The following is a 13734-nucleotide window of genomic DNA, read 5'->3' on the forward strand; positions in this document are numbered from 1 at the left end:
TGGTACTTATCTGGTATATATCATTCTAGCATGATATATGTAGAAAGGTATTTTGTGAGTCATCTGTATGCTGCTTTTTTCATAGACAAATCTAAGTTGTGCACAGCAGTATTTTGCTTAGTTGACTGTTAGACTCTAGCGGAACATTACTTTGAATTGTGGATTAAGCCAGAATCGCTCGAATTATTTTTGAAAATAAAGAGATGTCTTTGTTATTAAAGGAGCTTTGTTTTAAGAGGAGTTGTTAACCAGGGTAGTCCTATATATGTGGTCGAGAAATTGTCCTATTTGACAATGTAGCTAGTACTGCTCAGTCTGCAGAGCAGTGAGTTAGGGCTTCCAAAACAAAGGCATTGAATTATTCCCCATCTCCAGTAATAATCTGTGGCATTTTCCCATTTATACTGCATAAAATTCACTTATTAAAAAGTCTTTTCAAAAAAAAAAAAAAAGTCTTTTCTTTTGTGAAAGTATACCTAGATCTGGAAGGTCAGTGGGTCACATGCAAAGCTGATCATGTGACAGACAGTACACTCTCAAAAAGTTTCATTATAAAATTGGCAATAACCTCAATGAAGACACTTAAAAATCACAAAAAGTCTAGAAAAGAGAATTTATTTTTTTTTAAAGATTTTATGTACTTATTTGAGAGAGAGTATGAGCAGGGGGAGGAGTAGAGGGAGAGGGAAGAGCAGACTCCTTATTGAGCAGAGAGCCTGATGAGGGACTCAATCCCAGGACCCTGGGATCATGACCTGAGGCAAAGATAGATGCTTAACCGAATGAGCCACTCAGGTGCCCATAGAAAAGAGAATTTAAAAACTCATCTATAATTTCACTACCCAGAGATAACCACAGTTCATTTCTGAGGGGGTTTCTCCCCTTCTATGGATTCTTGTTAACATAGTCAAGAATACATTATGTATAGGATTTTGCTTTCAATGTGTAAGTATCACATATGGATCTAGTGCTTGGTAGAGGAGTATCTTTGTAGCTTAGGCCCATTAAATGGACTTGACCCATAGCTGTACACCTAGTAGAACAGGTAGAAGGACATTCTTTGGCTTACAGTTCCACCAACATTAAGGAGCAAGCACCTACTCTTTGCCCAGAGGGAAATTGCCAAGGCCTGCCTTCCATCCCAGAGGGGGTTCTATCTGGACGAGCCAGGGGGGATGGATGGGAGCCTCCACAGACATAGTCCTATGTAAGAAAGGGCCCCTACTTCTGTGTTAGAGCCCATGGAAGCTCCTTGTGTTTATGCTTTAGGGGACTGTGATTGCAGATCATTCCTGTGGGTTTCTGTAGAATCTGGTGAATTTCTACCTCTCCTTCTGACATGGATAGATCACATTTCCATCTGATCTTTAAAGGAAATACCACCTTTGTTAAGTCACTTGAAATGATGTCAAGGATATGCTTTATGGTGAAGAGTAAAATCACTGTGAGGATAGGATCATGGAAGAACCTGGCTAAAATAAAGCCGTAACCATCTTTGTAATGTGCCATTGATATACAGAAGTGTGTACTTAAATTCCTGAACCTGTGTATTTAAGAATCTAAAACCAAAAGCTTGCTTGTTTTAACCTTTGCTGACATTTGCTAAAGGGTTAGAATTCATCGTGATATAAGAGTTCAGAAGTCTATCACTTTGGAGCTAAAGAGATCTGTATAATTCCTGCAGTGAACTCTCAGGAAAGAGTGGGCCATATTCCTATTAACAGAGCTCACGCTTCAGAATTGGGCAGATCACTCTTAAAAGACGTAAGCATTTGTCTATAGAGGAGAATGATTCATTTCTGCTTTAACATATCCCATGTGAGTCAGTGGCCAGCCTCCCATTCTAATACCTCCTGAGAAACTTATTTTCTTTACTAAGGCACCTCATCTGCCCAGAAAGAGGCCCTCCTGGGTCACGGCTGGGGAGTACTGGGGAATACTAGGCGTGGTCTAGTCATACACAAGAGAATTCAGTGTAGGAGGCGCTCACCTCTGATTACTCCTTTTATGAGTGATCGTGAGCCCCTTCACTTCCTCCATATCTTGCTGTTCCCTGGGTTCTATCCAAGTCCTCTTTTTTTCTCAGTATATTTCTTTTCCTGAATGAGAAGAACCCTGAACCTACTCCAGGGTTCCTCAGTCAATGGCAGCCATTCTGCCAAGCCAGAAACCAAGGGGGTCATTACTGATTCTTCCCACACTTCACCATCATTCTGTTCACAAGTTCTGTTGAACTCACTCGTTAAGCCCCTATTACGCTCTAGGCATTGCATTAGGTATCGATGGTGAACAAAAATAAACAAGGTGCCTGCCTGCATAGAGCTTATAGTCTAATTGGGGAAGCAGACAAATGATGTGATAAAAGGAATATGCAGAGTTATACTTGGCCGAGGGACCAGGAAGGCTTCTCTGAGGAAGGGATATTTAAGAGATCTAAAGAATGTCTCAGGAGTTGACTACTAGATCAAGAGATTGGGGTGGGAGCTCAATTTCTAAGCAGAGAGAACAGTGTGCAGACAAGTCTTGAATGAGGTGAAATGAGTAAGACTTTGAGAAAGGCCATTGTGACTAAAAAATAATGAACTACAGGAATAACGATGGGGGAGGAGAGAGAGAGAGGGAGACAGAGGCCCTATTGTTCAGCACCTTATAAGGATTTGGGCCCTTTTTCTAAGAGGACAGAGAAGGGTGGGTGGTATTAGGTGGGGGATAACAGATTTATATATGAAAATCACTCTGGCTGAGAGGTGGAGAATAGATAGGATGGGTCTGAGTGGATGTGAGAGGAAGGGGACACCACTGGGTTTCTTCTAGCCATCCCTACAGTCATCTAATCTAGACTTGGCTGCCCCTGCTTTTCAAAAGGCACCTCTCTTGTTGTCCCCTTTACCATGCTGGGGGATGTATACAGCTATCAGACTTACCTTTCAACTTCTCTCAGCAGAAAAGAAAATTAGTCATTCTTCATTATGCTAAAAATAAAGGTCAGCCTGCTTAGATGGCCCACAAGTCCCTTCAAAACCGGTCCTGTCTCCTTCTCCAGTGCTACATCCACCTGCTTGCCCTCAAGTACCCTATGCTGTCCTCCATGAAAAGGGGACTTGAGAGCTGGGTAGCAGGTTGAAGGGACTGGCCCAAGGAATAGAAGTACCCAAACCAAGGCTGAGGTTGAGCCCATGGCCCAGCATACTGACTGATCCAGCTGGGAGCACAGGAAACTGGCCCAAGTGAGGTTTTTGGGTAGTTGGCTTTAAGCCACTTCAGACAGTTGGCTGTCCCAGTACTAAGGGGTAACACCTGAGAAGCACTTGGAGACAGGGCATCTAGAGGCTTGGATGAAAGACTGGAGGAGAAATCGCTGGGAGGTGGTGACCGACAGGAGCCTGAGTCCTGGGGAGCAGGACTCCAGGGACTGGAGCTTCAGGATAGCAGGGTGCCAGATAGCAGAGAATGCGCAGGACTCAGAGACTCAGGGCCACAAGGCCAAGGACCAAGTCTGCCTTGAGAATGACATGGTCAGAAGAACCACAGGAAAGCTCTGTAAAGCAAGCAAGCTTTCCATATACGGACGAGATGGCAGCATGACTCCTAGAGTATGAGGGGGTGAAGCTAAGTGTCAAGTGAAGGCTAGAGGTACAAGGGCACAGAGAAAGGAGCCAGGGCCTCTACCATCCCCTACACTGAGATCTTAGTGGCTGTAACCAGGCGCGCGCGCACACACACACACACACACACACACTCAAGCCAAGGACATGGACAGTGATAGCCATGAGCCCCAGAGAGCTGGGATTGCTTGAGGGCCCCACCCCATGTCAAGGAGAATGAAATCTCAACATTAGTATGGTTCTGGGAGTAGCTCTGTAACTCTAGGGAGGGTCTCTGGAGAGCACGGCTGTGCATAGTTCACATGGTAACCAGAAGACTATGACATACTTAGAGGGTGGTGAGGTCACAGAACTCAAGCTTTAAAGTAACTGAATCATGCGTGCCTCATTTATTTTTAAAAGAAACTTCTGAGAAGAGCTTAGAATAATTTTTTCCCCCCGAGTGCCATTTCCCAAAGGTACTCACAAAACAATAAGGTGTGACTGTAATGGCTGCACTGAGTTGTCTTCTGGACAGTGTTAGAAGGGACATAAAGAAGGTGGACCGAGAACTGAGGCAGTTGAGATGCATTGACGAATGTACACGGTGTCTGTGCGACCTGTACATGCACCCGTACTGCTGCTGCGACCTGCACCCCTACCCCTACTGCCTGTGCTACTCGAAGCGAGCGCGCTCCTGCGGCCTGTGTGATCTCTACCCGTGCTGCCTGTGCGACGTCAAGCTCTACTGTCTGCGACCATCTCTCAGAAGTTTGGAGAGGAAAGCCATTAGAGCCATAGAAGATGAAAAGAGAGAGCTTGCCAAGTAAAAGGACTTTTTAAGATTTTTTATAAGTCGGTGTATTAAACCTTGGGAGTTGAAGGCGGGGGAGGGGAGGTAACAGCTGATACTTGAACAATGATGATGACAAGGGTTCAAAAGAATGACTCTGGTGACTTAGCAAAGATGTAAGAAAAGAAGAGTAGACGGGTCCATGATGGGAATTGTGAGATTCTCAAAAGACAATGTAATGATGTCGATTGGCAAGGTTGTTGTGGGTTTATAGCAGGAGTGCCAACATGATAGATAATGTGGCTTTAATGAGGGAAAGAAATAGGAGGTGTCATTAAAAAGCTATTGAAAGGAGCAAACTAAACATTTTTTCTGGTTATGAGTAAAGTGATTTGAGGATATTTGGGCTTACAGAAACGACTACAGGAGAAGCAATAACCATTGATCAAATCCTTAATGTTCGCCAGAGGCTTTAAGAGCAGGGGAGCAAATTGAACAACAGAGGCGTTTCCTCGGTTTTGTAGGAAAACCCTTCTCCCATTCCCCAACTCCAGGCAGCCTTAAAATCCATCTGGAGTAGGGACGGTCCTGTTGACTGCCTCCTCCAGCAGTGGCAAAGGTTGTACGTATGAACTATAGAACCGAGGACTTTCAGAACAGAGTTGAGAGGGTTTTAACTGAATTGGGTAATTTTCAAAGCTACTTTTTACTATTTTGTTTGATTACATTTCCTTTTATGGCCTGGAGAAAGCTTTCTATTTCTAACTTTCCACTGTATGCCATCTAGTCTGGTATAATTGATATAAACAGTTGCTGAAAGCACTGTACTCTAGTTAAATAAATTTATTTATTATAATAAATAAATAAACTACACTGGGATACTAGGTAGATGTAACGCAGAACGATGAAGCATTTTATGTGTTGCTGTATTGAATGAAAGAGGCAAGAAAACCTACTTAATATGCTACTACTTTTAAAAAGATGGGGGCACAAATGGATGATAGACCTTTTGATCCAAACATACTTGACATATAACACTGTAATTTAAGGTGTATAGTATGTTTGATACATCTATATATTATGATGATGCCATTGAAGCGATAATTAACATCTCTATCATGTTCCATAATTATCATCCCTTACCAAGTCTGATGATCATAATATAATATTGTTGTCTATATTCACTATACTGTGCATTAGATCTCTGGGACTTATTTACTACTCATTGCAAGTTTCTATCCTTAACATCCTTCCTATTCTCATGGTAGATTAATAGATTAGAGAGGTAGGTAAGTAGGTAAGTGGATGTATGGGTGGGTGGATGGGTGGCTGGGTGGCTGGGTGGATGGGAGATACAGACACTTGATAACAGTGACTGGGATATTCCACCAGAAAGGGCAATAGAGCAACTGTTGTCCAAGTCATCAGTCACCAAAGGTCAGGAACAAACCCCTCTCAATAGTTTGGAATGGGGCTATAGCCTATAAACTCATCTACATTCAATTTTAAAGTTTTTATTTTTACTCCTTAGAGGATCAAGTTATGTAAGTTTTGCACACTGTGAGTCAGGGATTTTTAAATTGGTCTATAGGAAGGGTTACTTGTGAGCAGGCCTGTCTCCACCATCCCTGTGCCTCTGAATCCTTGAAAACACTTGATCCAATCCCTTCCAGCCTTTGTCTCCTGCCTGTCCCTTTTCTCCAGACTCTCCAGAAAGAGTGCCTCTCTGTTTCTCACCCTGTGGGCACCCTCCACCAGCTCTAAGAGTCCCTATTTCTTGGCATGCAGTAGACACAACCTCAAGCTTAATTCTCAGCAGTGTGGTTTATATAAGACAGAATGCTTTCTATGGGGTGTGATATTTTTCCCAACAATGCCTGGATTTTTGCTGATTTCTTTTCTGTGCCTGAGGCAGTATATAAAGTTGGTGATGTCTTTACATGAATTCTCCAGTCTCTGAACTGATAACTGAGTCCATTCTAGATATGACTTCAGGCTTACCGTCCTGTGTCTCCTTCCAGCCACTTTCTTCCCATTCATACTACCTTGTGAAACCCTCCTCTGCTCTATTTCTGACAGTCTGACGTTTGACTATCCAGGAGGGCTTAGTGTCACCTGCAAACCTAAATATTCAATTTTCCTGACCATGGATGAAAACATTAAATCCTGATCTAGCCCCAGTCCCAGAGGACTCCTACTGTTAATATTTTTTCTTCCAATGAAATGCTGCTTCTTCCTTATCTCTCACCTAGCTCCCAAGCCCTGACTAAATAGATCCAGAAATATCATGTTGATTCAATTTTTTAAGACAATCTTTGGTGTGAAACCTTGCTCAAGGCTTTGTGAGTTTAGAAATCACATTCACATGACCTTCTACCCCTTTAAATAATGCTAACAGTTTGGTTAGGTATGACATGTTCTTTCAGATGCCAGGCTGTGTTGTCCTGAGGTTCTTTGTCCCTGGTCTATAGTTGCCACAGCCCCACTGGAATTGTTTTTCTGTGTGAGAGTCAATCTGCTTTTAATCACTGGTAAGAATCCTTGGATGACATTTCTCCCCTACGTTTCTTGAGCATTTCTGAGTGTATGTTTTTTGACTGATGTAAATGTGGTTTTGTTTGTTTGTTTGTTTGTTTGTAAATGTATTTTTAGACTAGGTATAGGTCCAGTCCATTTCCATCTTTTACCTAGCAGCTGCTTCCAAAGACACCTTGGCAGTACCTTCCTTAATAGAGGCTCAAGTAAATACTTCTATTTTTTTAGCTTCTTTGAGATTCTCTTTTCCTCCTCAAACTCCCCTTTGCACCACAAGCACTAGTGGTTCCCTTGACTTCTTCCTCTTCTGGATTTAGAGGGACTGCAGTACCTGAATCTGGCTTCCTTTGTAAGAAGCCATGCCACTAGCCTGCCATAAGTTTGCACTGGATTCACTATCAGCATTGTGGGATTCCCTGTCCTCTGGACCGAAGGGGCACAAACAAAAACCATCCCCTCCTCTGCCCTGCATTTAGGAGTCGATTATCTAATGAATGCAAGCACCTTTTTGGCTCTGACCCCTGCCAATGGTGGCGCTAGTCCTTGTAGACAAATGCTTGGTTTGCAGCTCTGTTGTAGAGGCGCTTTGGGCTCAGGTTCACACCCTTTACTAATTAACACCTAGAAACTCAGACTGAGACTGTGCTTCCATTCATTCACCCAACTATCTATGGTTGATCTGAATCTCAGTGAGAAATTCCCCTGAAAATCTCCACATGAGGGGCACCATCTTCTGCAAACTTCAAAAACAAAAAAACAAAAAACCCCAAACCTCCTCCTTTCTTTCCTTGTTTACCCCTTCACGCTCAGTGATTAAGGTTTTCACTGAGTCCCTCTTACTTGGTGTGGTCAATGACTGTCAGCCTTACGGGGGTCTAGCAGTACCTCCCAGGTCTCAGCCCTCGTGAAAATCTCTCCACTCATTCAAGCTCTGACCCACAGCCCAGGGCATAGCACCCTCTTCCTCAGCATCCCTGTAAGCCTGGGAAGCAAGTGTGGCCCCTTGTTCCTTTCTCCTCATGATACTTTCTGCCCACAGGTCTCAAAGCCTAGTCACCTAAATGGGGGCAGGGGTAGGAATAGCTGCCCATCTAGGCCAAAAGCATGTATATTATTTGGTTTGACCTTATTGTTTAAGATACAGGACTTGGAGCTTGGTCACTTAGAGCCTTGGGCTCCAGGGAAGTCTGAGTAAGGTGGAGCCTGGAATAGCTTAATAAAGAGACTTACCGGGATCCCTGGGTGGCGCAGCGGTTTGGGCCTGCCTTCGGCCCAGGGCGTGATCCTGGAGTCCTGGGATCGAGTCCCACGTCGGGCTCCCTGCATGGAGTCTGCTTCTCTCTCTGCCTGTGTCTCTGCCTCTTTCTGTGTCTCTCATGAATAAATAAATAAAATCTTTAAAATAAATAAATAATAAACACATACCTTTAAAAAAAATAAAAAAAAAAATAAAGAGACTTACCCTTTATTGAGTGAAAATTAGGTGCCACATTCCATCTTCATTTGATCCTTGTAACATCTTGGCTTGTTTTATAGATGACGAAACAGATTCGGGAGCAATGTTTTTGACCACTAGGAGTTGGGTGAGCCAGGACTTGAAGCCACATTTGCCTGAGTCTGGAATCCATGTGCTTAACCACCTGGTCAGTGATTCTCAGAGTGGGCTCTGGACCAGCATCACCTGGAACTTGTTAGAAATGCATATTTTTGGCTCCTTCCTTGACCCACTGAATTGCAAACTCTGGGGGTGGGGCCCAGCCACCTGTGTTCTAACAAGCACTGCTGGGGCCTCTGATGCACCTGCATTTGCTCCTCTGCTCCTGTGAGGTGGTGTTCTTCAGTATCAAAAGTCAGAAAAGAGACAAGGCAGGAAAGGGAAGAGGGAGAAAAAAGAAGTGAAAGATGACTTGGAAAGGAGGAATGGAGTTTAGTAGGTTTTTGGAAAGGGTCTACAATTAGGAGAAAAAGCAAAGTACTCAGGGATGGCTACTGGAGGGTCTACTTCCCTTTGCTCCTGGGTAGAGACAGGTCTTTTTTGACATCTTCATTATTTTATTTAGCACCGGTTGAACCTCATTCACATCTTTGTGAAAACGGCACAAAGATATGAATTTTTGTTTAACGTTCAGGAGCTTGGTCATACATTCAGATGAACTTAGCTTCAGCAGGGAGAAGAGGTGGCATCCCAGAGCTGCAGACATACCGTTGGTCCACTTGCTTTCCCTCATCTTCTCTGGGAGGCTTCTGCAATGAACCAAGCTCCACCTTCATATAACAATTAGAGGAGGCACTCTACTCTCCCTTTGCCCAGAATGTCACAGAGCCATGGAAGTTCCCTTGTGGGGTGAGAGGTACATCGCCACACAGGAGTCAAGTTGCAAGTTCAGAGTTATATCTGAGGAGTGGAATGTGGCTGCTGCAATTTCTTCTACACCCACACATCCCCACTGATAACCCCTGACCAGGAAACAAAAGGAAGAAGACACCTAACCCGGCCAAGATGTTTTAGGCAATTTCCTGAAGACTCGAATTTGGGAGACCTCTGTGCAGCTGTTCCGGGGGCAGAGGGGCCAGAGTGACAGAGCCAGAGGAAGAGGGGGCACCTAAGCAAAAACAACAACAGCAACACATGCAATTGCACTCTGAGACTTAGATTGCTAACAGGAGGAGAAGGATCTGGAAGCCGGCTTTGGCTTGTAGAACTGGCTCCCAGATCCATTTCCTGTGAAGGGCAGGAGGCCTCTGGCAGAATGAGTATGGCAGTAGTAAGGGATCCTAGCTGTCCCCCTGGGGGCCCTCCGGCCCTGTTTTGTGAGGCCCAACCCCCTCTATGGCGGCTTTGATATGTTCATCTCCAATGGGAAGGTCTGAGCTGAACAGAAGAACTTTCATTCTCAGCCCATGTCCACACCATGGGCAGTTCTTGAGAGATCCATGCGCACCCATTCTGCTCTCTGTTCTGCTCTCAGTTTTGGCTATTTGGGCTTCCCGGCCCTGGTGCATTCAGAGAGGGCACGGGGCATCTTTGTGAGCTATTCTTTGTCCATCCAGGAGGATAGAGTTTTCTCCTGTTTGATTTGTTTTGTTCTGTTCTACAGAGATAAAGATTTTTTTTTTAGTCCAGTTCTCTTTCTTTCTCCTTAGTATGGCCTGTGGGTATCCTGGCACACCCTGGGCGTGAGAGACTACTGTGCCCCATGTACCCCACGTTCCTTGGTGCTGGAGGTGAAAATGAAGCTGAATGACTATCACAGTCCTCTGGGTGCCTTGCACAAGTTGTTTCTGTTGGCCTTGGTGTCTTCTAGGAGATGATTCCACTTAATCATTTGTAATTAGCCTCTAAGGGCCTTGCTTTGTAACATTCAGTATAAGGGCTCACACTTGTTAAACCAATCATGTTAGGCACTATCAAGTGAAAAATACAGATACAAAGCAGTATGTATAGCATGAGCATGATTTCATAAGAACACACAAAAGAATCAAAATAGGTGGGGATCCCTGGGTGGCGCAGCGGTTTGGCGCCTGCCTTTGGCCCAGGGCGTGATCCTGGAGACCCGGGATCGAATCCCATGTCAGGCTCCCGGTGCATGGAGCCTGCTTCTCCCTCTGCCTATGTCTCTGCCTCTCTCTCTCTCTGTGTGACTACCATAAATAAATGAAAAAAAAATTTTAAAAAAAAAGAATCGAAATAGGTATGTGGAAATACACATACACACAAAAGAAAATCTAACACCAAAATGTTAAGTGCTACATAGGATTACAGGTATTTTACAAAATAGTCCGTCTTTTTCCTTATCTGTATATTTTCTAAGGTTTTCTAAGTTTTTCTACAATGAACTTGTATAACTTTTTTAAAGATTTATTTATTTATTTATTTATTTATTTATTTATTTATTTATGATAGACAGAGAGAGAGAGAGAGAGAGAGAGAGAAAGAGAGGCGGAGACACAGGAGGAGGGAGAAGCAGGCTCCATGCCGGGAGCCGACATGGGACTTGATCCTGGGACTCCAGGATCGCGCCCTGGGCCAAAGGCAGGCGCTAAACCGCTGAGCCACCCAGGGATCCCCCTGTGTAACTTATATAACGAAGTAAGAGTATAAACAAAATTCAGCATAAAAAGAGAGAATTAAAGAGGTATCTTAAACCAATCATCCAATTGCAAAGTTTAGATTTGTCAAACTCGAAGAAGTTCTAGAAATCACACACTCCACAACCTTCCTTTGGAGGCCAACAGATGCAAGAAGATTTGCCAAGAGTGTCTCTTAAAACACAGATTTTTTTTCCTGTTAAGGGATAAAGGTTGTCTTTGGATGGATCAGCAAATAGAAAAAATATGGACCCTAAAGAAGGCCAAAGCATGCAGGGCTAATGCTAGGATGCCCAATCTGTGTGTCAAGCACTACTATAAGTACTTTTCAGTCATTAATTTAAACTTCACAACAACCCTAGATATAAGTAAGCTACATTATTGTTCCCGTTTTACAGGAAACTGAGGCACAGAGAAGCTAAGTAACTTATCCACATGGCAGAGCCAACATTTGAACCCAAATACTCTGGCTTTGGAATCTATGCTCTTAGTAACTTCTTGATACACCACAAGTGTTCAATCAGTGGAAGCTGCAATTGTTATTCTTTTACTATGAAGGATTCACACAGGCCTGCAAGGCAGCTCTGTAGAATTATGGGGACCTGTGTTTGCTGCTCCAGGGGCTGCAGACAGAGGTATTTAGCAACTAGCAATGTGGGGGTGGTGAGATAGGAGGAGGAAAAAAGCCCTGATTTGTAGTGTTTTCCAATTTCTGTAGTGTAAATATCCCACCATGATTGATCGCAAGCTATAAAGAAGTTAGTGGATGGGAGGTGGTTAGTGATGAGCAAATCAGCCCTTGCACAACTGTCCCTGTCCCGTAGGACAGGGATCTAGCTCACAACCCCTCCAAGCTGACTGTCCTTGCTGGTGCTAGACATTTGGAGTCTGGAGCAGCCTCTCAGCAGCAGAAAGAGGCAGGCCTTGTCATTTGTTGATGGAGCTGGCTGGGGCTGTGTGATGGCCCATTGGTGACACCAATCTGGTGGATAGCAGAGCTGGGTTCTGAGGCTGATGGACATCCTTAAAATGCAGATTTAAAATGCTATACTAGGAAAAATAAAAATTTTTTTAAAAAATGCTATACTGGTTGGGATCCCCTTTTAAAAAGTCCTAATGGTCTACATTTAATAGTAGTGATAATAATGATCACAATAATAATTAAGCAAGATTTATAATGTGTCAAAGGTGGCATTAAGCAAAACTCATAATCTCATCTATTCTTCCAAAAGCCCTATGATGTAGGTACTGTTACTATTTCCATTTTGCAGATAAGGAAACTGAGGCAAGTTTTCACAATTAATAAGAGGAGGACCTGGGACTCAAATGCAAGAGAAAGATCTGGAAAGCCAAGCAGACGTCTATTGTTAACAGAGGTTTACGTGTGGGAGAGTGCGATTTTACATGGGAGAACTCTCATTTTTTACTTTATACACTTCTGTAAAGTTTGACTTTTCAAAATGACTATCTAAAAAAAAGAAAAAAATAGGGCAGCCCGGAGGGCTCAGCGGTTTAGCACCGCCTTCAGCCCAGGGTGTGATCCTGGAGACCCGGGATCGAGTCCCACGTCGGGCTCCCTGCATGGAGCCTGCTTCCCGCTCTGCCTGTGTCTCTGCCTCTCTGTCTTTCATGAATAAATAAATAAAATATTTTTTAAAAATTTTAAAAAGAAAAAATAGAGATCTGGCGCCTGGCTGGCTCAGTCGGTAGAGCATGTGATTCTTGATCTGGGGTCGTGAGTTCAAGCCCCAAGTTGGGCCCAGCCTTTACTTCAAAAATAATAGTAATAAAACAATAGAGATCAAAATACTGCTTCTCGAGCTGTGTCTGAGATCTGAGCTTTTTCCTCCCACCTTTCTTTTCTCTCCACTCCAGACTGAGAAGAACAACAAATAGAATTCTGGCCTCCTCTTGCTGTAGCAGTAACATTTTAGGATCAGTAAACGTGTGCGGCTTTGAGCCTGATCAAGTCAAAGTCCGGGTGAAGGACGGCAAGGTGTGCGTGTCGGCCGAGCGGGAGAACAGATACGACTGCCTCGGGTCGAAAAAGTACAGCTACATGAACATCTGCAAAGAGTTCAGCCTGCCGCCGTGCGTGGACGAGAAAGACGTGACTTACTCCTATGGGCTGGGGAGTTGCGTCAAGATTGAGTCTCCATGCTACCCCTGCACGTCTCCCTGCAACCCCTGCAACCCCTGCAGTCCTTGTAGCCCCTGCAGCCCCTGTAACCCCTGCAACCCCTGTGACCCTTGCAGCCCATGCTATCCCTGCGGGAGCCGATTTTCCTGTAGAAAGATGATTTTGTAAACCGTAGGAGCCCATGACTTAGTGGAAATCCGTACTCCAGCCAGGCAGCTCTTCCAGTGTTTCTCTCCCCCTTCCCACGGCCCGTGGTACTCGAGTCCCTAGGAAACTGAATACATAACCGCAACCCACCGCGGCTGTGTCTCAGTCTTTGGGTTCAACCGGCCCCGGGAGCGCCGCGCGGCTAGTGGGCATCGCTGGAACCCGCGCGGCGGGTCCTCTGGGTCCTCCCGTACCAGCGACCACCAGCTCCCAGGGAAAGATGCTCCCTGGGTGGCCATCCCCAGACGCTGTTTTTCCAAACGATCCAGTGAGATGGTCTAGCTCAGACACCAAACTGGTAGAGCAGACTGGAGACTAGTTAGGGTGAAGCAAGCACTTTGCAAAGCTACCGCAGTGGGGAGCACTGGAGAGCCGAGCTCCGGCCG

At 44.5% G+C, this 13734-nt stretch overlaps 1 protein-coding gene across 1 annotated transcript; it reads left to right on the forward strand.

The window, feature by feature from the left end:
• The first annotated feature begins 3952 nt into the window (after positions 1-3952).
• ODF1 (outer dense fiber of sperm tails 1) lies at positions 3953-13437 on the forward strand. Its single transcript, XM_072774099.1, has 2 exons — positions 3953-4410; positions 12877-13437. The coding sequence occupies exons 1-2, from the start codon at positions 4094-4096 to the stop codon at positions 13307-13309; spliced, it is 750 nt and encodes a 249-aa protein (XP_072630200.1). The 5' UTR covers positions 3953-4093; the 3' UTR covers positions 13310-13437.
• The last annotated feature ends 297 nt before the right edge of the window (positions 13438-13734 follow it).

This window comes from Canis lupus, chromosome 14, assembly GCF_048164855.1.
Source record: "Canis lupus baileyi chromosome 14, mCanLup2.hap1, whole genome shotgun sequence".
Taxonomy (NCBI): domain Eukaryota; kingdom Metazoa; phylum Chordata; class Mammalia; order Carnivora; family Canidae; genus Canis; species Canis lupus.

What these genes read in the sequence shown, in the direction of transcription:
- ODF1 (XM_072774099.1), top strand. Translation starts at nt 4,094, where the DNA reads ATGGCTGCACTGAGTTGTCTTCTGGACAGTGTTAGAAGGGACATAAAG. An exon ending in GAAAAGAGAGAGCTTGCCAA is followed by an intron (nt 4,411 to 12,876) that starts GTAAAAGGACTT and finishes TCTCCACTCCAG; the next exon opens with ACTGAGAAGAACAACAAATA.